The sequence below is a fragment of the Strigops habroptila genome, chromosome 11, assembly GCF_004027225.2.
Source record: "Strigops habroptila isolate Jane chromosome 11, bStrHab1.2.pri, whole genome shotgun sequence".
NCBI lineage: Eukaryota > Metazoa > Chordata > Aves > Psittaciformes > Psittacidae > Strigops > Strigops habroptila.
Window position 1 is genome coordinate 26,326,622 of NC_046360.1, and position 26,846 is coordinate 26,353,467.

General features: G+C 41.0%; 1 protein-coding gene across 2 annotated transcripts in view; it reads left to right on the forward strand.

Annotated features, from left to right (window-relative positions):
• RAD18 (RAD18 E3 ubiquitin protein ligase) overlaps positions 1-26,846 on the forward strand; it is a 57,174-nt gene that overhangs the window by 9,492 nt on the left and 20,836 nt on the right. For both annotated transcript variants that reach the window (XM_030501579.1, XM_030501580.1), the window contains exons 5-11: positions 1,255-1,610; positions 3,736-3,835; positions 6,149-6,333; positions 10,123-10,199; positions 10,908-10,968; positions 18,852-18,986; positions 22,223-22,379. In XM_030501579.1, coding sequence (XP_030357439.1) covers positions 1,255-1,610; positions 3,736-3,835; positions 6,149-6,333; positions 10,123-10,199; positions 10,908-10,968; positions 18,852-18,986; positions 22,223-22,379 — 1,071 coding nt within the window. The remainder of the gene's footprint in view (positions 1-1,254; positions 1,611-3,735; positions 3,836-6,148; positions 6,334-10,122; positions 10,200-10,907; positions 10,969-18,851; positions 18,987-22,222; positions 22,380-26,846) is intronic.

Here is a 26,846-nt window from a genome sequence, read left to right on the forward strand (position 1 = left end):
CTTGGGGCAAATGTGAATTGCCACTGACAAATGTGGTCATTGCATCCTGTAACCCAGGAAACTTAAACTCCAGATCAGCCTTCTGGATCTGCCTTAACTATAACCATTGCAGGCTTTTGGTGTGCTGAGCTGGCTGTTGTGGTGGTTCACCCTCTTAAGTTGGTAGTATTGTGGGGTTACCTGGTGACTTATGTGAACTTGTTTTTAAAAGATATATACACAGACAGTTCTTAATTAGTTGTTCTTAGATATGAAAAATCTTTACCTTCAGACTGAGAAGTTTCCTAAGTACTTACCCAATACTGAAATGTCTTCAACTGTGAAATCTGTGCATAGCTGCATTTCACGCTGCTTATGGGCCCTGTCAGGGAAGTGCTGTAAGAGATAATTTTATGGCAGTGCCTATTCTGTAGGTTCATTACCCACAGTCCTCTCTTTAAGTTGAGGACCTACAGCTGTTCTACTTTCAGAGGCTTTGTCACCCTGGTGCGGTGGATTGTGTCTCAGTCAAAGCTGTAAAGCTGTGGCATTTAAATAAAGAGCATGCACTTGCTGAGCAATGGCAGTACTAAAAAACGTAGTGCTTGAAAAAGTTAATGTGTTACAGATGGGAAGGAGAAGGACACTTTGGTGTTACAGACTTGTTTGTGGTCTTTAGGGGCTATGCATTCATGTCTGAGGGACCCCAAACATGTTGTGAAGTTGTAGTTACTAGTGCACAGGGCTGGTCTCTTGGGAGAAGTGAACGTCATCTGTATTGTCCTGTGCCTTAAACACATCCCTGCCAAAGATGCTGTCTCTGGCTTAATTTGCCTTCAATCGAGGTGTATGAAATACATGGTAAAATATACAGGATTCTGCAAAGAAACCTGGGGCAGGGGTAGGAATAAAACGTCTAAGGAAGTAGTTCTTTACTGTGAGGGTGGTGAGGCACTGGAACAGGTTGCCCAAAGAAGTGGTGGATGCTGTGTTCCGTGTTTTGAGAGGTGTTTTGTTATATTTGCAAAACGCAATTTATTTTGTTTGAAAATCAGGAAGCTGATTTTTGGGCTCTGTAGAGCGTGGTGAGGCTCAGCTGGCGTGCTCCTGGTTTGTGTGGGCTAGCAATTCCCTGGTGCTGCGTGCGTGTGAGGGGGAGAGGGAGGAAGGAATGGAGGAAAAGCTCCATCTGTTTTTGTTCTGGTTTCTTCTCAAAGAAAAAATCTAATACTGTCCAATGTGGCTAACAGCATGTTGTCTTCTGGATGCTTCTAGACAACAGCTGTTCCAGTTGGTCTTGGATACTCCACTGATTTCATCTCCATTGGCCTGTAGCAGGCATTTAGCTGGCAAAAGCCACGTCAGGAGTTCTACATCTTGGCCAGTTTTAAAAGAAGAGGTGCCAGTGATTGACAGTTTCTTGACAAAGGAAGAAGTTTGCACCTCAACAAAAGCAGAAGGCCTGGCAGGAACAGATGAGAAGATTTTGAAAACTGAGGAACACCATGACCTTTACAGCAGTTCTGCAGAGGTTGATGGTAAAGACAATGAAGTGGGATCACAAGAGAGTCCTGAGCGCACCAAAAGTCATGAAAAGCCTTCTACGTCTGTGGTAAAAGTAGTCAAGAAAGGTGAGATGCTTAGTTTTTGGTTTTGCCTAGTTCTCTTCCGCAAGTCCATGGCTGTGGTTGGCTCATGCATTAGAGAACCTTCAGTACGTGGCATTCATCTCCTTTCTCTGCATTGTTCTCCTCTGCATTGGCATGTTCAGATGCTTCCCATATAATTCGGCTACGCTTCATTCAGATTACTGCTTATGTGGCATAGCTCTGCTACAAGCATATCTTGACGAGGAGGCTTGGGCTGATGCCAAGTAATTAAAGTTGAGTGCTTACAGATTCCTTTGCTTTGAGTAACAACTCTAAAAAACAATAGTTGCACAACAGACTTAGTAAAAATGAAGTAATTATTTTCTTTTCTCCTTCCCCTTAATGACCAGACAGACATTTATTCTGCTTTTGTATTCTTAAGTAACCAGAAGCAAGGTATTTTATAATGTTTATTTGAGAGGTGTACTCAAAATCAAAATGATCATGGCTTCAGTTTTGTTAATATTCCTATTCAAGCACTTTCCAGAAGAAGGTTATCTGCTTTATTCTTCCGTAATTCTACAGTGTTAAAATGAATTTATTTTGAAGCATGGAAAAGCCTATTTATACTAATAAACTACAATGAAATGACAGAATCCTCTTAGTTTCGACATGATGGCAGCCACCCTATTGACAAAATTAAAAGCCTACATTAAAATAAAAGGCCATGTAGGAGTACAATACTGATACTTGCTAGCTCATATTTATCTATTCTTTTGTTTAACAATTTATTCAGCTGGAACTCTGAAGTTCATATTTATTCATTAGCTGTGTAAATACTGCTTAAAGTATTAGCATTCTATGCTAAGACAGCCAGAGAAGTAGCCATGTGAAAACGGCATCAACTTACCCAGAAGTTATGTTTCCAAGTTTTATGCATCAGGCTTGCATTAGTAATTTAAAACTCATATGAAATTTTACTGCTCATTTATTCTTGAGCGGTTGAAATTTTCACTTGCTTACCATTTTATGAACTTATTAAATCTTCGAGCATGCATTGCATTGAAATTATTTTCGCAAATGCAAAGTAGTTGGTCAAACAATAGAAATGAAAGACTTGAAATTGAGGCAATGCTGAAGTGGTTTTAGTAAGTATTTTTTTCCCCTGTGTTAAGAATTCAAATGTTACATCAAATACCGTAATAGACGGCTTGGAACTATTGTGTTATGTTACTGTCCCCACTTCTTTCTTTCTTTCTTTTTTAACCTTTGGCTAGAATTTGATGCCATGGGAGCCAGGAATTGCAAAGCAGTGTTACCAGATAACTCCTCAGTTCCCACGAGATTTCAGTGTTTTTCATTGCTTGTGTTTTGCTTTGTCCTTTAAATCAAAACTAACTTCCTTCATACTAATACAGAGGCGGCCGGTTAAAGAATCTCTTTCTCATGCTGTTCATTTAAAGTTAGCCTTTTGGTTTTGACATGATGCGATTACTAAAGATCAATATTTTAAGTCTGTGTTTTTTGACTATCTTTACAGGTAATGTTTATAGTTCCTTCTTGAAATCAAGATGCAAGAGGAATTCAGAGTTGGGTGGGACCATGCCATAGGGCGTTTGTGAGCCTTTGAGCCCAAGTCACAGAATCTAGTTATTTGTTCTAAGAAATGAGGCATGGTTGGATGGTAGGGTTCCTGTGAGGCTGATTTAACTTGTGTCTTGACAGTCCTGTTGAGAGCCATAGGTTAGGAACAATAATGTTCCCAATGTTAATGTGAATAAAGTTTGTGCTATACTCTTTTATCAAAATTTAGTAGCTTCCTTTATTTAGGAGTGAAATACTGCAAAAAATAAAAACATTAGCACACAAATATGCTGATGTTTATATTAGCCTCTAGGTTTCCATGTAGCATGTATGTTATTCTAGATTTTTATTAGTGATTTCATTCCATCTGACTGCAGGGAAGATGAGAGTCATTCTGATAATTACACAGAGAGGGAAGTAGTTGTTCTGGAATGAAAATGAGAGCTAAAAATGAAGATTCTGGATAGACATGCCAGATCTGGAATTTTCATTTTCTTCAATCAACAATAAGTTTTTTCAGATGAAAACATTTGCTCTTTGCTGTAATATACACAGTAGTAAATTCCTTCCCCCTTGCTTTCAGTGGATTGTCCTGTTTGTGAGGTTGCTATTCCAGAAGAATACATAAACAAACATCTGGATACCTGCTTGACAAGAGAAGAGAAGAAGGACTGCCTCAGAAGGTAAGAAACAACTTTAAGAACTTGTATATGCATGCAGATGTTTTTCTGCACTACTGAAGTAAGAAATGCTAGTTGATGGGTTATGATATGGTGGATTGTGTTTCTTCATTACCTGCTGTATAGATCATTATAAAATCACTGTATAAATATGATAATGGTGTTTTTTTTCCTCTCAAGAAAGTATGTGGATTGCCAGCAGAATTACTTTTTGGCTTTTAGTGGCAGGAAAACACTGGACAGTGTTTTAAAGTATTCAACACGGAGTAGAACTTAGCCTGTACATTATTCTTGTCACATTTCTGTCACTGACATTAAAATTCCATTCAAATCACAGTTATTCCCATTTTTCACTTGGTGGATGGATTGCTTCCCTCAATTCAGATGTTCCAGAAGACAATTGCTTCACTAGCTGTCAAGTTAAAAAATAAAAATGGCACCTTACTCTGCTTACTGTGGTCCTTTTCGAGCTGCCCCAGTCAAGGTTGTTTCTTTAAGATCTCAGTGTCCACAAGATTAATGCATGCCTTTGACTTTATGCCTCCGCCCTAGAATTTCTTATGGCTGCACAGTCACATCGGAAGTGTAGATTTCAGTTTGTTTTACTTATGAGCATAAATTTAGGCTATTAAGGACTGTGAGGGACTTTTAATGCACGCTTATATTTCCAGTTCCTCTGAACCTTCCTTGAATTAGAAAGTAGTTTTATGTTAAAGCTCTTGTTTTGCCCGGTGCTTAAAATGCAGTCTATAGGCTTAAGGACTCTGAAGCTGAATAAATGCTAAATTAATACTGAAATCTGATGTTACATCCTAATTTTCATTAGGATGTTTTTAGTGGTTTTTTCTGTATTCTTAATGAATGGGAATAAAAGCCAGATCTTCCTTTGATGTCAAGGCCATGTCCCTAACAGAAATTTAAATTTTGCTTATTTTATCTCCTCTACTTGGATTTTAATAACGTGTTATGCAAGATGCTTCTCCTTGGGGACCTGCTGTTGTGTGTTAAATGCTGGATTTTTGGCGGTGTGTTTGTTTTATGGCTGTGTTGTTCCGGTTTTGGTAACAGCACATCTCTAGTTCTTCTCTGAGGAATTTTAGCTCTGCTTATCCTCGTATTAGGAGCATGCTATTTGAACAGTTGAGCAGTGTTTCAGTGAAACTGATCATTTAGTGCCCAAAACCCACACGGGAGTAATTACAACAGGTAAGTGTATGTTCACAAAGAACACTGCATTTCTTAAGAATGGGGAAAAAGCCCACCAACATTAAGCTTCAAAACTGTTGTGAACTGTTCTCATGTAGCTGTCTGCTGGCAAAGCTGTCATCACTCTACTGGGTCATGCTGCTGGTGAATTGTAATATGTACATGTCTAAATGCTGTTCTTGTGTAACAAATTATGTAAATTGAAGATGAGTGAGGCGTTAGATGGTTTTGGGTACCTCTGTACCTAGTTTGAGTGTTTCTCCAGGAGGTGTAGGGAAGACTGAGCTAATTTGTGCAGAAGGAAACTGTTCTGCTAGTATTAGATGACAAAAGTTGTAGTAGGACTTGAATTTTCTGTGGCAGTTTCCTGTAATTGAGATGTTTTCCCTAGCTATGCCAAGAATGTTGAGTTCTGACATGAAGCAGTATGAAGGAGTAAATTCTGGTTTTAGATGTTACTCATCTGAGAGCACTGTTAGTTCTCTTTAATGTCACTTTCTGCATTACCAAATTACCCTCCTGTTAGATGGGAACTATAGATTTGCTTTCAGGTACATGACTATCTTTCTTGAAGTCACTTTCCCAGACAGCTGAAAAATCTCTTAATTCAAGTTTTGGCTTGCAGTTTTAATGGTTTAAAACTTCACCAACTGGTGTGGGTAAGACATGGCCAGTATTTGGGTGGAAAACCTGTGTTTTAGCAATCTGAATTCAGTACACCTCCTCTTGAACTCAGAATATAAGGCTTGATCCTAATGAAGGTGGACAATACTGTGTTTGCTGACGTGATTCTGAAGTCTTTGCTGTAGATATTAAAAGCTGAGCCGCAGTACTAGTTACCTGAGCAGTTTTGCATCATCTCCTACAGAAAATCAGATGAGACTTATTGCTTTCTGCACATTCGAAATTTTCTTTGTGGTAGATGGAAGAGGTGTTCTGGCTTTCTAGAGCTGTTGCCATTGCATCTGTGATGTGCTGAGTGATTGCTTGTGTGCCTGTCATAACTGAAATGATTCTTTCAGGTATTTCTTGCCCAGAGTGCGTGAATACCCTGTAAACATGTAAGTCGCTGTTTTTATTTTCATAGTTTGTTTCCTTTTCCTTTTGCAGTTCTGCTCACAAAAGGAAGCCTATGTCTAAAGTTGTTTACAACTTGCTCTCTGATCGTGATTTGAAAAAGAAACTAAAGGAACATGGTCTGTCTACCCGTGGGACCCGACAACAGCTGATTAAAAGACACCAAGAATTCGTGCACATGTACAATGCTCAGTGTGATTCTCTAAATCCCAAATCAGGTAAGTTAGAAATTCTAGGAAAGTTGTTACCATTGCAAGCTATTTGTATGCATTGCTTCTTCTCTTAGTTCTCAGGGTAGCAATAAGGCTGGTTTCAGTATCTGGGGAAAACTGGAGCTGGAAGAATTTATCTTGCATTAATCTTGGTTTATGCAATAAAAGGAAATGTAATGAAAGCCAGAAATGTGTTGCTCTGTTCTGGAAGTATCCAGCAAGGATGTACATTTGTATTGAAGTTCTTTTGATACTTCCTGGTTTACTAACCCTGTTCTGAAAAATGTTGTGTTTTTATTGATTTGGTATTTTAACGAGTGCCTCCAAATTAGACACTGAGGGTTTTAGTCAAAAAATCGGAAGTACCGGAGGTTCTTAGTAAGTGAATGGATTATTACTTTATCTTTTGTTCTGAAGTTGTTCTCTTCCTCCTATACACTGAGACTTTCATGTTTTTATTGGATTTAATTTCAAAATCAGGAATATTTTTGGAGATGACAGATAAGAGTAGAAAGAATTAATAGGAAAGTGTTAATGTTTTGCTGTAGTTTATATCAGTTTGTGTGTTTGGCAGTATTTTTATACATTAAACTCAGACTATATATAAACAGCTGTATGGGAGAAGGAGAATGTGTTTTAGTCTCTAATGTGAGTGTAATATAAACTTCCTTTAAACAGCCATCTATTGTTTGCATGTGTTTAGGGATAATGCTTGAAAAATGCCAGGGCTGGAACAGCGAGGGTGAGATCTGAGTAAGGTATTTGTGCTGCCTGGCTTTGTAGGCAGTATGGCCATTTTTTAGATTTAGGAATAGCATTTAGGAGCTAGAGGGAGAATTGTCCCAGCTCATCTTGTTATACTGTTTTGTACAAGATGAATACATGCATCTTTTTTAAAGATCAGGCATTTGTCATCTCACAGTTCAGTTCTCCAAGTGATGCAACTAACACCACAAATACACTGGCGTGTGTGGGTGAGAGACATCAGATTTACAGTTATATTATTTTTTTATTTGATTAGAAGCTTTTGGCAAACAGTCCTTTTAAAGGAATTTCTAGCAGGATCATGTTCTGATATTTCTCTCTTGGGAGCTGCGCAGCTGTTGGTGTCCTGGAGATTCTCATACATTGCATGTTCTGCACTGGTTTCAGGATGTTGCTTGCTGCCTGCTAGGTCTGTAGCGTAGGTCAGTCCTGCTGCTGGAAAGAGCTGGTCTCAGCTACTTCACAGGTAGAGAGATGAGAAATATTGTTCCTCACTCTCGGTTTGATCTCTTGAATTTTCATGTTTAGAGAGACTAAAGTCCTGAAGCACAAGTTCACCACTTCTGCCAGAAGCTGTAAACAATTCTGAATGTTTTTGTGTGTGTTGAAGGGCTCAGACACTACTGGGACCAGATAAATTTTTGTGGCAGTGGGACTGTCAGGAGCTGAATGAACAAGCAGGACAGTGCAGTGAGCCGGGGTCAGGGAGCTGCTCCTGCACAGCTGGGCTCAGCAGCAGACAGCACACCGCTGCAGGTGCACAGCTCAACTTCACATCTGCTGCTTGATTATCTGCAACAGGAATAATTTGGGGCCAGTACCCTTGGAGAAGGCTGCCAAATTTAAACACAGTAAAACCCACTTAATTCATCAGTTATTTAACAAATATGACAGTGTAGGGGAGTATTTATTTCATGTGAATATTAAAAGCTCATCTATTAACTTCATGCAGATGTGGTTTTATATGTGATCAGACAGTTGGAAATGCTGAATATCTACAACTTCTACTGTGGCACTTAAACACCAAAAACATACTTTATTTTTTAATTCCTTTACTAAACAGGCAGAATCACCAGATGCAATGCTTTTTGAAAGTAGTCAGTCACTGAGGATTAGAAATATGAATTTAGCAGCCAAACTGTAGGCTCTTGCTTTTTGAAATCTTGATTTCACTTGCCAGCTCTTGGTTTGGAATGTGAGAGCAAGCGTACGAAAAAAGCGAGTTTGCAACCAGCACTACTTGCTTTTTTGTTTGCTGCTTTAACCATTTTAAGAACTTGACTAAGAAGGTTAAGTGGAGAAGTGATTTAGGTGCCAAGTGTTACTGCTTAGCTTGTGCCTAAGCGCTTCCAGAAATAAACGTGCTTCAAGAATTATTTTCTAGGACTTCAGAAAGTCTCTGGGAGAATAACCAGCACACAGAGTTAACATTGTGTTTGACTTCAGCGATAATAGAAGCTTAGGAAGTTTGTGGTTTAAGTCTGCAAGAACAGCACTTGCATCAGAATCTCAGTCATGCTAGGATTTAGGTTAAACTTGGAAATGTAGTTAAATGCTCTCAAAGGGTGTCTCCAAGTTCCCCCAGCCGCAGGAGTAGATGTGAAGCTGCTGTAGGTCATGAAAGTGCTCTGTTGTCTGATGGCTGAACAGGAGTGGAGCAGTTCTGAAGCAGGGTGAAGAGTGGGCTGGTCGGGAGCCACGGCTCCAGGAGAGGGGAGAGGAAAGGCCATGTAGCTGGGGCTGTACTGCTGCTGTTATGCTACAGCAAGGTCAGTGTGAGGAATGGGTGCTGGTACAACTGGAGCCTCACATCTGCTCAGGGTGTGCAAGGGTTGGCTTTGTGCAGAGCTGGCTGCTCTCTGTTAATCTAAAATGTATTGGGAGGCAATTCTTCAGTTGCTGCTGGTGGTGAAGCAGCATCAAGTTTCTTTGTGATGTTCATCCAGGCTGGCTAAATGAAGTTTCACTGTGTGTGACAATCTACTGACCTAAATAATGCAAACCTTTTACTGAGTTCTGGCTCAACACCTTCTTATAAAGGGTGAATTATTAAACTTGCACTTAAGATGCAGACATGCATTTTCAGTGGTAGCAGTGAACCTAAGGTCACTATATAATATGAATAGCTGAGCTTATGAGGAAGCATAGGTGCCAAATTCCTGGATTTTTAAACCAGTTTTGAACAGGTTTTATTCCTCCACACCTTAATAAGCTTTTGTTCGCTGGCTACTTTGCTGTCTAGTGAAAGTGTTTGTTTTAATAAATACCCATTGCTACCTAGTAGCGCGGTGAAAATGATTAAGTGTGGAAACAGATTTGTAAAAGGAAATGCCAAAATAAACTATGCAGGCTCCTGCATAGCTGTAGTTTTACTTAAAATGTTAATACACAGTTGTGTCTGTTTATATGATTTTGATATGTCCAACTTAATCCTTAGTGTAGGTTGTAAATCATCTTTGAACTTGGACATAAGCCTGCAGACAGTTTTGTGTTGCCTTGGAAGGCAGTCCATGGAGGTAAAGTAAGATAAACAGTAGATGTCATTGGAAGATACATTGTAAAATGGAAACTCTTTTTCTATAAGACATGCCTGGGTACCACAGAAATACTAGCTTGCTAGAGTAACATTCAGATATGATTTGAAAAGACTGCCTTTTCCTGTGAATTTAATGCAAAGGAAATGGAGCAGTGGCCCGGGAGGTGGCTGAGTGCCAGGTGCCAGCAAGCACAGCAAGGCTGCTGCAAGGCACCTCAGCCAAGGCTGTGGCTCCCATCCTTTCCTCCTGGTCTTGAGTCTCCAGCACTGCCTCGACTGCTCAGCTGCTGCAGGTGGAAGCGATTTCTCTGCTGAGCCCTGGTGTAAAGCCATACCGAGTGGATTTGCCTGGGATCAGAGTGTGAGTTTTCGCAGTTGGAGAGCTAATGCTGTCTCTTTGTGGCTTAAATTCATGGCAGGTTCATTCAGTGCTGTTATATCTTTTTATCGAAGAGCTCCTGTTTTACTAATCCCTTTCTTGTATGTTCAAACAGTTGCAGAAGTTGTTAAAGAGCTGGAAAACAATGAGAAGATTCGAGTTCAGCTGGAATTGAATAAACCTGGTGAAAGTGTAAGCTAATTATCTTTGTTCTCAAAGAGGGGGATGGTTAGGAGAAATTGCAGAGTGGGTACTGAAGATGTTTGCCCATCACTTTATCATGGGAATTCCCAGGTTGTATGTTGGAATTCACATATACCATGTTATAATTAACATGATTTTCTCATACCACTCATTTGTCATGGGCAGTTATTTGCGTACTGCTGATGCTTCTATGCCCAAACCATGTAAGTAGGAACATTTTTGTCATGGCAAAAAAAATTCTTGAGAAATGTTCCCCTTGGTCATACTACTGGAGGATTTTGACCCTCCATGGCAGTGTGGGGAATATTTTGCTTCCTAGAATTCTCTAGGATTTAGCTAGCAAATTCCTTGCTTCCGTGTCGGCAATAGCGCCTGTTCTTTTCCCATGACATATGATACTTTTGTGACTTTTGGAGTATGTTTGTTGCATAGTATGAGGAAATATTTTATGGTCCACACATGCTGGGTGTTATATGGGATGGCTTGGCTTAGTCCTGTTGACTTTGTGAAAGCAAAGCAAGACAAGCATGTGTACCTACTTTAAATATAGATTACTGTCGGCGGATGAGATGGTAAGAGCTGGTGGGGGCAAAACAGACAGCTGATCCTTCATCCAGTTTTAAGACTCTAGTTTCAAAGTATGCAGCATTATCATCTTTTTGTTTCTGTAAATAAACACTTGTGTGATTTCTGTAGAGCTTGACCTTCACAAAGGACCAGACAGAGGAAGAAATAGATGAGATCCACACGGATTATCGTGAGTAATAGCAAGTTTCATTTCATTTTGCTTTTAAATTCACCTTCTTTTCCTGTATACTCAGAGGTTCATGGAAACAGGGTAATCGGTTTGCTGGTTCCATACTTTGCTAAAACTTGGGCTTGCAGCATATAAACCTGTGTGTATTAAATCACAAGTTAAAAAAAAAACCAAAACCAAACACAAAACCCAACCAAACAAACAACAAACCAACAACCAAAAAGCCCCAAACAAACAAAAATAAACAAAAAAATCCCTTGTTACCTACTGTTGAGTCTCTGTGAACAATGGCATGCACTCCTGAGAATTTTCTCACCTTCAGGTTTGACGCTGTTTTCTCCCTTTTTTGGGGTTCTGGGCACTCTATAGCATTTGCTCTGCAGGCAGTGCTGAGGCTGTGAGCCCTCCAGGAGCACCAGCCTGGCTCAGGTGTAGCTGGGCCACTGCAGAGGGAGGCATCTTTCCTGACATGGAGTGTGCTGAGCTGGCAACATGGGGCATTGGCTCTTTTGTCTTTGCTCTGCACTCACCAGTACACACAGTAACACAGATACTGGGTTTTCCCATTACTTGGGATATTCCCTCCTTCCCTACACTCTTAATGATTGGACACTGACTTTATTTAAAGTGCACCTGTATTCTGGGTGGTGGTTGGTCTTCCCAAGTTCTCTAACTCATCCATACTGCTAAAAAGTGTGTTTTAACTGAGCCAAGAATGTTTTTTCCATATTGTATTTCTATATTGTGATTCTCAAATCATCCAGGGTTTCACAGTGCTCCTCGCATTCTCTCCCTTCCTTCACACCCCTCTCCACAAACACTCGCATGTTCTTGCCTCCTCCCTGCCTGCTTTACTTCTTTCCCCTCCCATCTATCCCTGTGATTTTGAAGCAATCTCTTAGGAAGAACACTCTGCTCACTTGGTTGACCTCTTCCCCTCCATTCTGTGCCAGTTACTGGGATCCAGTGCAAACTGGGTGATTTGTTTTTTGTTTGTTTTGTTGTTGCTGTTTGTTTCATTTTTCACACTGAGTCCTCTATGTTTGTGCAAGAGACCAGTGCCCGTGTTGGCTATTAAATTTGCTTCTCCCCTGACAGAGTAACAGATTTGTTTTGGGATGTGTAACTGGAATAAATATGTAAAGGAAAGTAGAGAATATGTAAAGGAGAGAAGAAAAATAAGAAAAATATCACAGGGAGAGCTATAGTTCAGTGATATAATTTTGCCTGGGATTTTTTTGGTGGGTTTTGGGGGGGCTTGTTGTGTTTTGTGGTGGTGGTTTTTTGTTATTGGTGGGTTTTGGTTTTGTTTTCCAGCAAAGAACTGATTCCTGTTTAACTTGACCCTGGGAAAGTGCAGTATTTTAAACTGCATTCTGTGCAGTTTACCCTGTGCTTAAACTTGAGAATAGTGTTTTCTCTCTCCATGGAGCCATCTAACCATCTTTATGGTTAGTTTAGAAGCAAGCATCCTTGTGAGAGTTAAAGATTGCAAGACTTGCATCCTGTTGTAGTAATTTAGTACAGAAATGGCTAATGGAAACTGATTTTTACAGATGATTTCCTGACCCTTCTTTCTGTGTTTGTACATCAGGGTTTAAATAGCATTACTTTGTACTTAGTTCCCTGGTGCAGTTTTATTAGTCACAATTTCTTTCCTGTTGTTTCCCACTCATTTCGCTTCACCTGCGCTCTGCTTGCACCCCCAAACATGGTAGTTAGCCATGTAATGTTAAAACAATATTCAAACAGACATTAAACTTCTCTACTTTCAGCCACAGAAGAGCAAAGCAATGAAGGGACAACTTGTTCTGATTATACTTAAGGGTATTTAAATCTGCAATACTCTCATATTTCCTGTGTTTCCTTGTGTTGCTTCAGGCATATAAATTATTCCATAATGCAGCTAGATTTAGCCTTGTTGATTTTAGTTGTGTTTCTGTGAGGGCTAAATAAGAACCTAAATCTTTAGCAAATTTTTCCCTTGCTTTTTGTTGCTGTTGCTGAGAATATATATATTTTTTTTAAGTGTACATGTACTGTTTGTGGTTTTTAATCTTAAGCATTCACCTCTAATTCGAAGTAACTGGTTAATAATTAGTCTCTTGCCATGCAGAAATCTCTAGCAATAAAATTAAATAACTCAAAAAGTGAAATAATTTTAGAAGTATTAATCCCAAGTTGGGTGTTTTTCTATGCAAGGCTTTCATAGCTCTGTAAAGCACAAATCTGAAGCTCGGTGCCTACAGGAGGCCCTGAAGCAGAGCACATAGAATCATAGAATCATAGAATCGTAAGGGTTGGAAAGGACCTTAAGATCATCTAGTTCCAACCCCCCTGCCATGGGCAGGGACACCTTGCCCTAAACCATGTGGCTCAAGGCTCTGTCCAACCTGGCCTTGAACACTGCCAGGGATGAAGCATCCACAACCTCCCTGGGCAACCCATTCCAGTGCTTCACCACCCTCACTGTAAAGAACTTCTTCCTTATATCTAATCTAAACTTCCTCTGTTTAAGTTTGAACCCATTACCCCTTGTCCTACCACTACAGTCCCTAAGGAAGAGTCCCTCCCCAGCATCCTTATAGACCCCCTTCAGATACTGGAAGGCTGCTATGAGGTCACCACGCAGCCTTCTCTTCTCCAGGCTGAACAGCCCCAACTTCCTCAGCCTGTCTTCATATGGGAGGTGCTCCAGCCCTCTTATCATCCTCGTGGCCCTCCTCTGGACTCGCTCCAACAGCTCCATGTCCTTTTTATGTTGAGGACACCAGAACTGTACGCAGTACTCCAAGTGGGGTCTCACAAGAGCAGAGTAGAGGGGCAGGATCACCTCCTTTGACCTGCTGGTCACGCTTCTTTTGATGCAGCCCAGGATACGGTTGGCTTTCTGGGCTGCAAGTGCACACTGCCGGCTCATGTTAAGCTTCTCGTCAACCAACACCCCCAAGTCCTTTTCTGCAGGGCTGCTCTGAATCTCTTCTCTGCCCAGCCTGTAGCAGTGCCTGGGGTTGCCCCGACCCAGGTGTAGGACCTTGCACTTGGCTTGGTTAAACTTCATAAGGTTGGCATCGGCCCACCTCACAAGCGTGTCAAGGTCCCTCTGGATGGCATCCCTTCCCTCCAGCGTATCAACCGAACCACACAGCTTGGTGTCATCGGCAAACTTGCTGAGGGTGCACTCAATCCCACTGTCCATGTCACCGACAAAGATGTTGAACAGGACCGGTCCCAACACCGATCCCTGAGGGACACCACTCGTTACAGGTTTCCAACTGGACATCGAGCCATTTACCACAACTCTTTGCGTGCGGCCATCGAGCCAGTTTTTTATCCACCGAGTGGTCCATCTATCAAATTGATGTCTCTCCAATTTAGAGACAAGGATGTCATGTGGGACAGTGTCGAATGCTTTGCACAAGTCCAGGTAGATGACATCGACTGCTCTGCCGCTGTCCATCAGTTCCGTGGCTCCATCATAGAAGGCCACCAAATTGGTCAGGCAGGATTTCCCCTTAGTGAAGCCATGTTGGCTGTCACCAACCACCTCGTTGTTTTTCATGTGCCTTAGCATGTTTTCCAGGAGAAACTGTTCCAAGATTTTGCCAGGCACAGAGGTGAGACTGACTGGTCTGTAGTTCCCCGGGTCTTCCACCTTCCCCTTCTTGAAAATGGGGGTTATATTGCCCTTCTTCCAGTCATCGGGAACTTCACCTGACTGCCAGGATTTTTCGAATATGATGGACAGTGGCTTAGCAACTTCATTCGCCAGCTCCTTCAGGACCCGTGGATGGATTTCATCAGGTCCCATGGACTTGTGCACGTTCAGGTTCTTAAGATGGTCTCGAACCTGATCCTCTCCTACAGTGGGCCTAAGGTCTTCGTTCTCACAGTCCCTGCATTTGCTTTCCAAGACTTGGGTTGTGTGGTCAGAGCATTTGCTGGTGAAGACTGAGGCAAAGAAGTCATTAAGAACCTCAGCCTTCTCCAAATCCATGGTAGCCAGTTCTCCTGATAGCTTCTGGAGAGGGCCTACATTGTCCCTAGCCTGTCTTTTATTTGCTACGTATCTATAGAATCCTTTCCTGTTATCTTTTACATCCCTTGCCAAACTTAATTCTAGCTGGGCCTTAGCTTTCCTAACCTGGTCCCTAGCTTCTCGGGCAATGTTCCTGTATTCTTCCCAGGCCGCCTGTCCTCGCTTCCACCTTCTATAAGCTTCTTTTTTCCCTCTAAGTTTCCTCAGCAGCTCCTTGTCTGTTACTGCTCTGCTCCTTAAGGTACTCTAAATGTGAATGGTGAGTCTGACCAAAAGCTGTTGGAGGAAGGTACCTGAAATCACAGTCAGCTGTGTACAGGTTTGCCCTGATCCTTTTCCCCACTGATGAGGAACGTTTGGGAGCAGGAGGGTGAAGGAGCGGCTATGGGGATTTGCTGCTCGGTGCACAGCTATTCATAGGGCAGCACTGTCACCAGGGAGCTGATCCTACACAAGAGACCCTCTTAACTCCATTGTTTTTACATTTTGGGTATGCACAAATTCCTTGTAAAGCTGGATCCCTAGTTGCATTCTTGTTGGAACCTTGCAAACAGTTGTACTGTGTGCCTGGGCCGGGGTGTGGAAACAGGAGCCCATCAGCCAGCTCCTTGCTTTCATTTTCTTGACCTGTTATACGTATTTGGAAACAAGAAGATAGTAAGTGCCATCTCAATTTTTCAAAACCAGTATTTTATTAAGTTTATGTTATTAAAAGGATGTGGCTTCAAAGTAGCAAGATCTTGAAGTGAATGAATTAGCCTCAGGCAGCTGAATTGAACACTTAAAAGTAAAAGAGAAAAAAGGAGGAAAAAGAGAAGATAGAAAAATGGTTTAATTGGAACATATGGTTTTAAAATTAATAAAAAGTGATGACCAAAGAGGTCAGTGTTAACAACTGTCAGCAAATTATTTCTAATAAAAGCAATAGGGAAGAAATCATAAGCATGAAAAAAGAACTGGATATTAAAATTAGCAGACAGTAAGAGATTAAAAGAGCTTTTATCAAATGCCATTTTTTTCAGTGTAGCACAGATGGACTTTAAAAAGCTTTATTAAACAGTGTAGGGGTTTTTTTCCTTTTAATTTACCACAGTTGCACCCTAGGTCGCCAGTTCACAGCTGAATTCATCAATGAATTAACTCTGGCATAAATTCTGAATTAAAAAAATAAACCCAACCATATACTTTTGGTTCTGTATTTCCATCTGAAACCCACCACACACTGGAGCTATGTAACAGCCTTGTTGAAAAGTGAGATTAAAAAAGCTGTGATGCTGAAACTTATTTATTTTTTCCTTCTTTACAGTTTTCCGAATCTTTACAATTTTCGAGGCTCTTGGAGAATTGCAGATTACACTTTTGGGGTGGTTGTTTGTATGTTTTTTGGGTTTGTTTTTTTTTTTGATTTCTTGGTGTGTGAAGTGTTCTTGAAATACCAATTAATATTTTGGCTTGATGAACCTGGGGCTGGTTTACGTGCTCACGGGAAGCTCTGCTGGAGCAACCACCAGACTCTGTGCCTGGAAGGTACAATGGAGTACCCCTGCAGCAGCTTCCTTCTGCTCCATGGGAACTCAGTGACACCCTGTTTGGTGTCACCCTCGTTCTGCTTTTCTCATGGTCAGACCTCTACCTATAGAGCTAAAAAATCTTCAGGAAAATAAATAGGTTTGTTAAAAAAGCTGCTTTTTCTGCTTACAAATCTTTTAATTTTCCATGTTATTCAGAGGCTTACTATGTTTTGCATTTTAAATATTTGTAATTATATCTGTGGTTGTTTTATTATTGAAATGCCTGTAGTTTTATGAAATGTGCATGGTATGTCATCTCAGCACAGCAGTGATTTACAGCGTATCTGAATAGTTCCTTGTTCTGCCAGGACATTTCATTTTTACTTGAAAAGCTTTGTAGTTACACCAGCACACAAAACAACAACAAAAAGTGATACTGGAAAAACTGAAGTGCCAAAGGAATTCGGTAATGAATATGCAGCGGTTCAAACACAAGCATCTGGGACAAGAACTGTCCGTTTATTAGAGGGCTCATTGACCTTATGTGGTGTTTTCGGCTACTCAGGGCGAGGGAGTCGGTGTTAGATCTGTTTCCTTCTGCGGGACAGAACTTGATATGGTTTTATCTTGGCTTTCCTCCCCTCCCATCACTGCAGCAGGACATAGATCAGGGCTAGATGTGCTGTACTCCACACAGTGCTCAGTGAGGGGTGCCCACTCCTTGTGGCGTTGGCTGTGCCAGTTGGGATGCTGATCTGCTTTGCTGTCATTGCGGGGTGGGGGTGAAGCTGGTGTGTGCACTCCCGGTGCAAGGGGCTGTATGTGGCAGGGTGGGTCAGGTCTGCAGTGTCTTAGGACAGGGGGAAGGTGGCCTGGTTTGCCCATCATTAGCCCTTGGCTCTCGTTTGTCCTTAGGATTCCCATTCTCTTTTCTGCCCATCCTCTCTTCTGTGGTTTACCTTAGTCTTTGCTGCAAGCGTAACTTGGGCAGCATGCATGTGGCTTCTACAGAGCAGAGACTTTCAGTTCTGTGTGTGCAAAGAAAGAAGAAGGGCTGTGTGTGTGCAGTGGGTTGTACAGTGTGAGGTGTACTCGTCTCGGGAGCTGCTTGTTTAGTCTGTCACTGTATTGCAATTGCCAGCAACCTTTCCTCGCTGATGGCAGAGGAGGGAGCATGTGGGCCCTGGCCACTGTGCTGAGTCCTGCTCCCTGCAAGGATGGATTGGAAGATGCTCTGGCTGGGAGCTGGGATTTTCTTGCGTGTTGAACCTCTGACATCTCCATGAGCTCGTTTTCTGGGTACTGTTGCGAGAGGCAGTGTGGAGCCCAGAGGAAGGGCCGTGTGTGCTTCACCTTGTCATGCTGATAGAGTTGCTTTGCCCCAAGAACATTTTGGATGTCCATTGGGCCTTCCTGCCTCTGCCATGGAAAACATTCTGAGCACTTTTTCCGTAGGCAAAAAATTAAGCTCAAGGTTTTAGCTAAAGTACTTTGTCTCAAAAGGACAAATCTGTTTGTCAAAGCGGCTTTTGTTGAAGGTCCTTCCAAATAAAGGAAATTCGCATTTGCTGCCTTCCCCATAACGTATCAGTATAAAGCCATGTTTACGGACTGATGGGCTTCCATGCTGTGCTAGCAGTGGGTAGCAACAGTCCAATATGCTGCTTCAGTAGAAGTTGCTGCATTCTGTAGGGAAAACAACATGTTCCCTTGGTGCCTAGGGTTAGGTAATCCACATTGTCCGACTAAGGAGACTGGGTGTTTTTCCAGCCTGAGTAAAGAATTTGAAGTATTTAGATTAAAAAACAACATTGCTTTGGCTGAATACCAGAGGATTGCTTAAAACATATGAAGTGGTTGAAAAGTGCAGGGTATTTGCAGTGTTAACTGTGATTTAGAGAACCTGAATATAAACAGTGTAATAAGCATGACACAAAAGCTTTTGAGACATTGTTTTACTGCAGAAACAGGGGGGAAAAAACCCAGAGCAACTTTAAAGCCATTCACAGTGCAGTCGCGAGTTAGATTTTACTCTTTCTCTCTAGCAGAGGGCTCCTCGCAGGACCACCAGGCAAACAGAGTTGTTCTGGGCAAAAATTAAGCTTTCATCTGTGTGTTCTTGACTAGTGGGTAATTTTGTAAAAGCACAGACACAGATTTTGATCATTAATAGAATATGGAACATTGCAATAATGAGTTGGGTTTCGTTTGCTCTAACAAAAATGTTTTTAATTCAGTCTTTTGTGTTTATTTCTGTTGACATCCTTTTCACTTCTTATGGCATACCTTAAGAGTCCTGTGGCAATGATCAGTAATTCACTCCTACATTTCAGGAAAGAAACACAGAAGTGAATTTAAATTTTTGGTGGATCAAGTAAATAATCGGTGGAAGAAAAGTGGTAAGAGGAAAACAGAAAGTGCTCAAAAGAAAGAAGTCTCTACTGTCAAAGATTTGCCAGCGGCTGCAGGTTAGTAATGTTGTTTAATATAGTCTCCCTCTTCATTTCACGCTGAGGAATGGGTCTTCCAAAGAAAAATGTTCATTCCTTGCATTGTTCTTCTCCTATAGGCCTTAAGGGGGGAAAAAAAAAGACATAAAAATCAGACCATAAAAAATTGACTGCTGTTGATTTTAGTGTGATAGATAAGCACAACCCATAATAAATATATGATTTGTTTTATTTTAGTGGGATTTGTATAGATGTGCTTTATTTAGGTGCTTATTTTAATTACCTGGTTGAAATGGGACCTTAGGTTCCATTTCCATTCTGGAAATGGATCCAGTCTGGATCTGCTGAAGTTGCTGAGAGTGGGCAGGTGATGATGTGCATCTTTGAAATGAAGGTGATCATAGGTCTTGCTGCTGGGTTTCAGCTTTTCTGTGTCACTAATATGGTAATTGGGAACTGCAGAGATATTTGTGTGGATTAGAACAAGTATGCATTAGTCCTGAGGTCCAAGCGAAAAAGTGCTTCGGCTTCTTTTAGACTGTTCGTACAGTATGTTGTCGCTCTTTAACTCACTTTACTTTGTGTTTATATACTTTAACATAGTGAAAAGTGGGAACACACAACTGCAGTTATTCAGTTCTTTATGAGTCAAGCACAACAGCGTATGTTTGTCATCCTCACTACCCACAGCATCAAAGAAATACCCACGCGTGCTGTTAACTTGTTCCCTATAGGCATCTTAAGTCTCGTTTGTTTTATGGTACTGGTTGCTTTGGCAGTGTACATATATCTTTGAATGTGTGATTTAGAAGAGCATTTCTCAACCTAACATAACTTGTGGAATTTTAATCTATTCAAGATACTGAACTTTGGAGAGAATTCCATTCACTAGAATTGGATGCACTGTTGTCTGTATCCTTGGGAAAATCTGGTATTTAGTTTGCATCAGCTCTCACAAATCCCTGCTCTCCTGTTTTGAGCTGAACTAATCTTTGGCTGTCCCTGTGCTGTCTCCCCTAGCAGAGCCCTCAGGAATAAAAAGAGGTGAAAATACCAATGTGATTATATGAATTTTATCCTTATCGTTTCATGCAGACCTTGATGCAACGCATAATCCTTTCCATGTGAAGGGTAAAATTAAGGAATCTCCAGGATAAAGTTTATCTTGTTTGACATAATTTACAGTGATGTTCCTCTTCTATAGCAAAGACAGAAGCAATATGTTATTAGATAATGATTTCTAGCTATGCTCTGTGGAGTGATTGGCTGCTATGAGTTATTGGGTTTCTGTCTTCTTTGTAAGCTTTTTCTTCGTGTGCTGAACCACAGACTTTGAGAAGCTGAAGTAAAGCCATATAGTTTTTCCAAAAGAGTGCTCAGTTTAGAAAAAAACCTTTGTATCAGGTGTATCATCCTGTACTGTGCTAAGTATGTGATACCACCTCATCTGGTTCTGACAAACCCGCAACGCTTTCAGTATGTTTTTTATGCACTGAGCTTTCAATAGTCTTTGAAGTTTCAGTTTTTAGTTTTATCCCAGATATCTGCATCTGTTTGACTGTAAACCATTTAAACAAAGCGAAACAAAACAAAAAGAAGATTTATGGGTGAAGGAACAGCTGCCTAAAGCCTGTTCCCTCTGTGTTCCTTATTAACAGCAATTGCCTTTTTATCAAGCGGGAAATTAAAATACATGAAAGGAAGAAAACCAGCAGTGGTGTGATGACTTGTCATTTGAAAGCATAACTGCTGAGAAGAGCAAAGGCTTTGTATTCATTCCTTACTCACTTGATTTCGGTTCTTACGGAAGTAGTGGAATTATACAGAATTAAAGCAGAATTGTTTTGTTTTGTGCTTCTTTTTAACCCCTTCATATCTCCCATTGCCCCTACTGTAGTATTGGCTGATGTAGGTTAAGCCTCTCTGAAAATCTCGCTCTGGTTTTGGTGATGTTTTAATCGTCGATTCCTGATTTACATAATCTTAAAGTGTTTCATTTCCAGTCTTTGTAACTTTTAACACAGGGCTTTGCTTTGCCTAAGGGGAGGCACCATCAGGATTTGATAAATATTTGTGATACAAAATTGTGCTCTTCTGGGTTTCATTATTGCACAGGGCCTGTGCTATTTTTAACCTGTTAATTTCAGAGATGTTTCATTAGTTGGACAACTGACTTGCTGTAATCTGCCAGTTGTTTTCAACAGACAAAAATATGCGCCTGGTATTTAATTATGCATTTCAGCGGAAGGGAAAGGGCAAGCTGTGGCTGGATTCAAAGATTGTATAGCTCCTCCATGCTCTAATTGCAGTTCTGTTTGGCCATTTCTGTCAAAATAATTTCTGGAGGGGTAGAAAAGTCGAAGTGGCTTGAGCAGGAATATAGCTTGGCTCATGAGGGTGGACAGAACACTTCTGTGGATGGCTATAATAAGGATTATTAATGAGCTGAGTCTCAGTATGGTTTTAATGTCCTGTGCAACTTTCTAGTTAAATAACTCATTTGAAAATACTTGTGGGTATGGTGTAAGGTCAGTTTATCTTTACATCCCATAATTTCTAGCCTATGTTTGTTTTCTCTTTGGAGAGGTAGAAGGTACTTGAGAGAACTATTCATCTTTTTACAGGTAAAAACACTTGGCACAGCGGAATGGTTTAATGATTTGTCTGATGTGTTGTTTAGAAATTACTTTTCCTAATAAAAAATGGAAATGTCAGTTATCTAGATTAACACTGTCCTTCTTAGGTGCATAAGGAAATAAGTCATAATGTTGCTGGTATTGAAAACAAGCCTGTTGACTTGATCTGTAAAACTTTAAAGTGGATAAGCTGTTTCCTGCAGTGGATGAAGCGAACTGGTAGCAAGAAGCAGCGAGCAGCGCTGTCTTGTTAAATGTTTGCTAATTTCTGAAACGCAGTTTGATCTTAGGAAATGTGACAAATATCTTTACCCTTTATTTCTCTCCTTGTTTGTGTTTGAAGCTCAGAACAATGAAATGTTTCTGTTTCAGTTTCTGGTTCTTGGAGGGTAGGGTTTGGTTTTGTTGATTTGGGTTTTTTTTACTGTGCAGGAGAAGAAGTTAAACCTTTGAAACTGTGAGAGTTTTGGGAAGCAAGGAAGTGGGAATGGAGTGTTGGTATTTAAATATATATATAAAACTTCATTTTTTATTAACATCTGTCTCCACACTGCAAAAATTTAAACAATAGTATTTTGCTTTGTCATTCTTGCTAATCTCTGCCTTTCTTCTTGGTAGAACATAGAGAAGAGCATCATACAGCTGTTGTCCTTGGAAAAGCCCAGGTACTCAAACCAGATACTCTCGATGACAAAAAAAGTGAATTTCCTTTCTTGGAGGAAGGCCAGAGATCAGTCTCTCCTACATTCTCACTGTCATCTGGATCAACAAGCAGGTTAGTGAAGAAGAGTCTCTTCTCCCTAGTTTGTACCAGATTCAACCAGACATGGAAAAGTGTTGCCAGTAACCTCGAGCAATAGATGTATCCTACTTCATGGGATGGGTTTCTAAGCTGTGGTTGCTGATTCATTCACCTCTATGTTTCTGGCTGTTTAGTTGCTTGAGGGATGGAGCTGAAATACATTCAGAGTTCACTTAATAGTTTTGTAATGTCTTGATAGAGGAGTGATAGTGTAAATGTTCCTTTTGATACAGAAACACTGAGTGGAATGTGTGTGGAATGAGGAGAGCGTTGGGTGTTTTTCTTCCACTGCATCATCTTCCCTTCTGTTTGAAGTTTTATTTAGAGAGGTCCAAAAATTGATCTAGCCTAAAGTATTTTAATAGCTTTTTAAGTGGAGTATTGCTGTAAGAAATAGAGTTTAAATGCCCCATTAGTTGCAGTCAGTGGTAGAATGCCACTGAACCTTGAAGTCGCTGACAGCCATTCACTTTTCTTCCTTCATGCGTTTAGATTTGCCTCCTGAAATTGACTTATTTGGTTTCAGAAAATGAAGGATCAAGGAAGGCTTTATAAGTCATGTATACTTTTGATAGTTCAAAGAGAAGTTTATTGGAAGGAGACTCAGCTGTTACTGCTGATAAGGTCTATCTAGTTTTTGAAGGTAGCATTTGTGTCTGTTTAAGATATTGACTTCATGGATCATAATTTGCTATCTACTCAATTGTCAAAGATGGCAATGATGAATAGTGAGATAAACATCCTATTGCCGTACTGGCTGCTGCGGCCCCAGTTTCTGGAGGAAAAGTGAAGAAGTAATTGAAAACAAATACAGAATAACTGTTCTTTGATATGTGGCTAAAAGCAAGAAAGTTGATTTTGAAAATAATCTTGCTATCTTGTTGATGACAGAAATGAGTGGAGAAGGCACCCTTTACAGGTCTGCATTACTAGGAAGAAAAATGTTTCCTATGTTTAAAAGTGGGAGATAATCAGAGGAAGTAACTGAAGGACAACTGCTGAGCTAGTAGTAACATTTCTTCATTTCCCATCCATTACATCCAGACTACGTGCCTCTTCCCTTTTCTGCAAATATTAAGAATAATATAGTGCTTGGCTTCATCATTGTTTAGTAAAAGAACAGTTTAGTTGTCAAAGTTTAACAGAAACAAATTTTCTTAAATTCATTTTGGCTCACAAAGAGTTTTTAAAAGTCAGCATGGGGATTAAAGATACTGCCTTTCACAGAGGCAAATATTGAGCTGTGAATGAAAGCCTAGGAAGACATAGGAAAGAGGGGAGATTAGAGAGCACCAAATATTAAATGTCTTTGCTTTACATGATCAGGTTTTGCTGCCTGTTTCCAGTTACTTGAACTGAATGGGAGCATATATTAAACATTTGTCTGTAAACAGCAATATGCTGGCTGGGCAGATCACTTATGTGGAGACAGAAAGGGTCTTTGTGGCTGTTTCAAAGTATCATTATATTTTTGGTTAGCTTCAAAATTGCATTATACCAATAAAGTCATTCCCCTCCTGATGGCCTTTCCCCTCTTTACTCTGTGTCTTTCTGCCTGAATTGTTACTGAAGAATTGAGAAACATACCGTATCATTGTATTTGCTATTTAATACGTAACGAACCGATTAAGATTACTGATGCACTAGTTTTATCTAGGTTTCTTAGGATGTTATGTAAATGATGATAGTTTTTGCTTCCCTTTGGCGCAGGTAACTGTTATCTCAGTAATTTCTTTACTTTCTAAATAGGGTCCAGTGCTCTGGACTTGTGAAGAGACTTGCTTCCTGATTTTAAACACCGAAGCCCTTTTAAAAGTGGACCAAGAACTAAGCCCTAAACTGAAGGGGGAGATAGATGCAGCCCCTAAAAGGCTCTTAGAGGCTTGCACTGTTCTGGGTTGTGACTTGAAGCTGCTCCACTCAAGATCTCAACTGAAAAATGAAGTGGGCCAGGGAAAACAACTCTTCAGTGCTCACTTAGAAGGGAAGAAGCTGGCCCCGTGGCTTTGTTTTATGTGCCTGAAGCCTTAGTTTTCCAGTTTGCAGTGTGGGCCATGGCTGGTCTGGTGCTGACAGGCAGATAGGAGGAATCCTGGCACTTGGTTTGTGTAGTGGTGGTGGGCAGGAGCCCAGGCAGAAGCTTTTCCCTGGGGCTAATAGAGGTCCATCTCGTGCAGATGTGTGTGAGATGTCACGTTTGACAGGTGCAGGGGTGATAGATGGGGCTGCTTTATCCTCCCTGTGTCTGCTGTTGCAGTTGCCCTAGAGCTCTGATTGCTATTTTAGTTCCACAAAATAAACACCTTCAGCTTGGCTCTTCATCCCGAATTTAAACAAGGTGTTCCTGTTCTTCCTTTATTTTACTTAATTTTTACTTTTTAATTGCAAATTAACCTTTTGGCATTAAGGAGCTTGGAAAATTTGGAGTTTTAAAGTGTGAGTTCCTGGGTGGTAGAAAGGTCTTGATGTATTAGCTCATCATTGTATTGGTTCATTGAGAGCAGTGCTGAGGAGAAGGAATTGGGGGTATTAGTTGATTAGCAGCTCAATATGACGTGCTAGTCTGTGCTCGCACTCCAGAAACCAAACCTGTTCTGGGCTGCATCACAAGCAGCATGCACAGCAGATCAAAGGAGGTGATTCTCCCCATCTACTCCATTCTGGCGAGACCCCATCTGGAGTACTGTGTCCAGCTCTGAGGCCCCCAGCACAAGAAGGACATGGAGCTGTTGGGGCAAGTCCAGAGAAGGCAAAGAAGATGCTGAGGTCTGGAGTATCTCTGCTCTGGAGACAAGCTGAGAGGGCAGGGCTTGTTCAGCCTGGAGAAGAGAAGGCTCCAGGGAGGCCTTAGAGCAGCTCCAGTGCCTGAAGGGGCTGACAAGAAATCTGGAGAAAGACTTTTTACAAGGGCATATAGGGAAAGGACAAGGGAGAATGGCTTTAAACTGACAGAGGGGAGATTTATATCAGATATAAGGAAGAAGTTCTTCCCTGTGAGGGTGCTGAGGCGCTGGCACAGGGTGCCCAGAGAAGCTGTGGCTGCCCCATCCCTGGCAGTGTTCAAGGCCAGGTTGGACACAGGGGCTTGGAGCAACCTGCTCTAGCGGAAGATGTCTCTGTCTGCGGCAGGGGGTTGGAACTGGATGAGCTTTAAGGTTCCTTCCAACCCAAACCATCCTGTGATTCATCCAAGGTATCATTACAGCTCTGTTTCACTGTGTGTGAAATGTGTGAATGACATTACGAATGATTCTCCCCATGGCCTTTGACATCAAAATTAAACTTTTATTCTTTACCTTTTCCATTCTGCAGGCTGCAGTGTATATCAACTTAAAGTCTGTATGGAAGTGTGTCTAAGGGACTGTAAGGAAGTTTGCTAGAGGATATTAGCATGTGGCAGCTACTAATGATCTGAACGTGCTTTCATGAACCAAGTCAATGGATTTTGTTGGGAAGTGTGCATTTGTTTGCTCTGTATCAGGCTCAAGGCAGTTTATTCCTCCTTTTTATGCATTCACTCTCTCCAAATGAAATATTTCCATAGACTCCTCGAATCAAACACAGAATCCCCCAGTTGTACAGACCAGTGGATATCTATCACAGATATTTTGACCTTCTTTAAGAAAAATCATGCTTAATAGCTCCCTGTGGTTTACTCTTAAATTCAGCTCCTGTGTAACAGGAACAGAACGATTAGAGTCTGCACAGAATTGTTTTTTCAGAATCTCTCTGGGATCCTCACTTTTCTCCTCTGTGCACATCCCCTGGTTTGTTCGTGTGGTGTGCTTTTCATTTATTTTTCTTTACATATAGGGCAGTTTGCTTAACCTTAAACGCGAGCTACTGCACTGCTCAAGAACTTTAAAAGTGGTGGGGTTTTTTGGCTTTGTGTTGTGTGTGTGTGTGGTTGGCTGCTTTTTGTTGTAGTGTTGTATGTGTCCCCCCTCTTCCAATTGTGCATTAGACTTAACTGATTGGCAGTTGTGCTCTGCAGTGTGCCATGGGGCATTACTTGGAAGACTGTAGATTCTCATCCTTTACATTCAACCCCCTGTTTTTATACTCCACTCAAAAAGAGGTGAAACAAGCAATAATACAGTGAAAGCTTAGTTAAAGTGACAAATGGTGCCTTGTGATGATGCATGGGAGGCCCCTCTTGGCTGACAACTGTTCCTTATGCCAAACTGTACTTTTCTGAAGAACACTCCTGAGTTTTCATGTGTTTCCTGGGAAACAGGTTACAGGGCTCACCCCGTCTTCAAAAAGAGAGGGGATGATGTGGGGAACACTTACGAAAAAGAGTTAAATGTCCTTTTCAGCTTTGCTGTTTCTGTTCCTGATAGCTACTCTGCAAAAGTCTGATGTCCTGGGCAATACCTAGCTCTTTGCTTCGCCCTTTGGGATGTGTCAGGTTCTGCTGTGTCTGCAGACTAGTTTTGG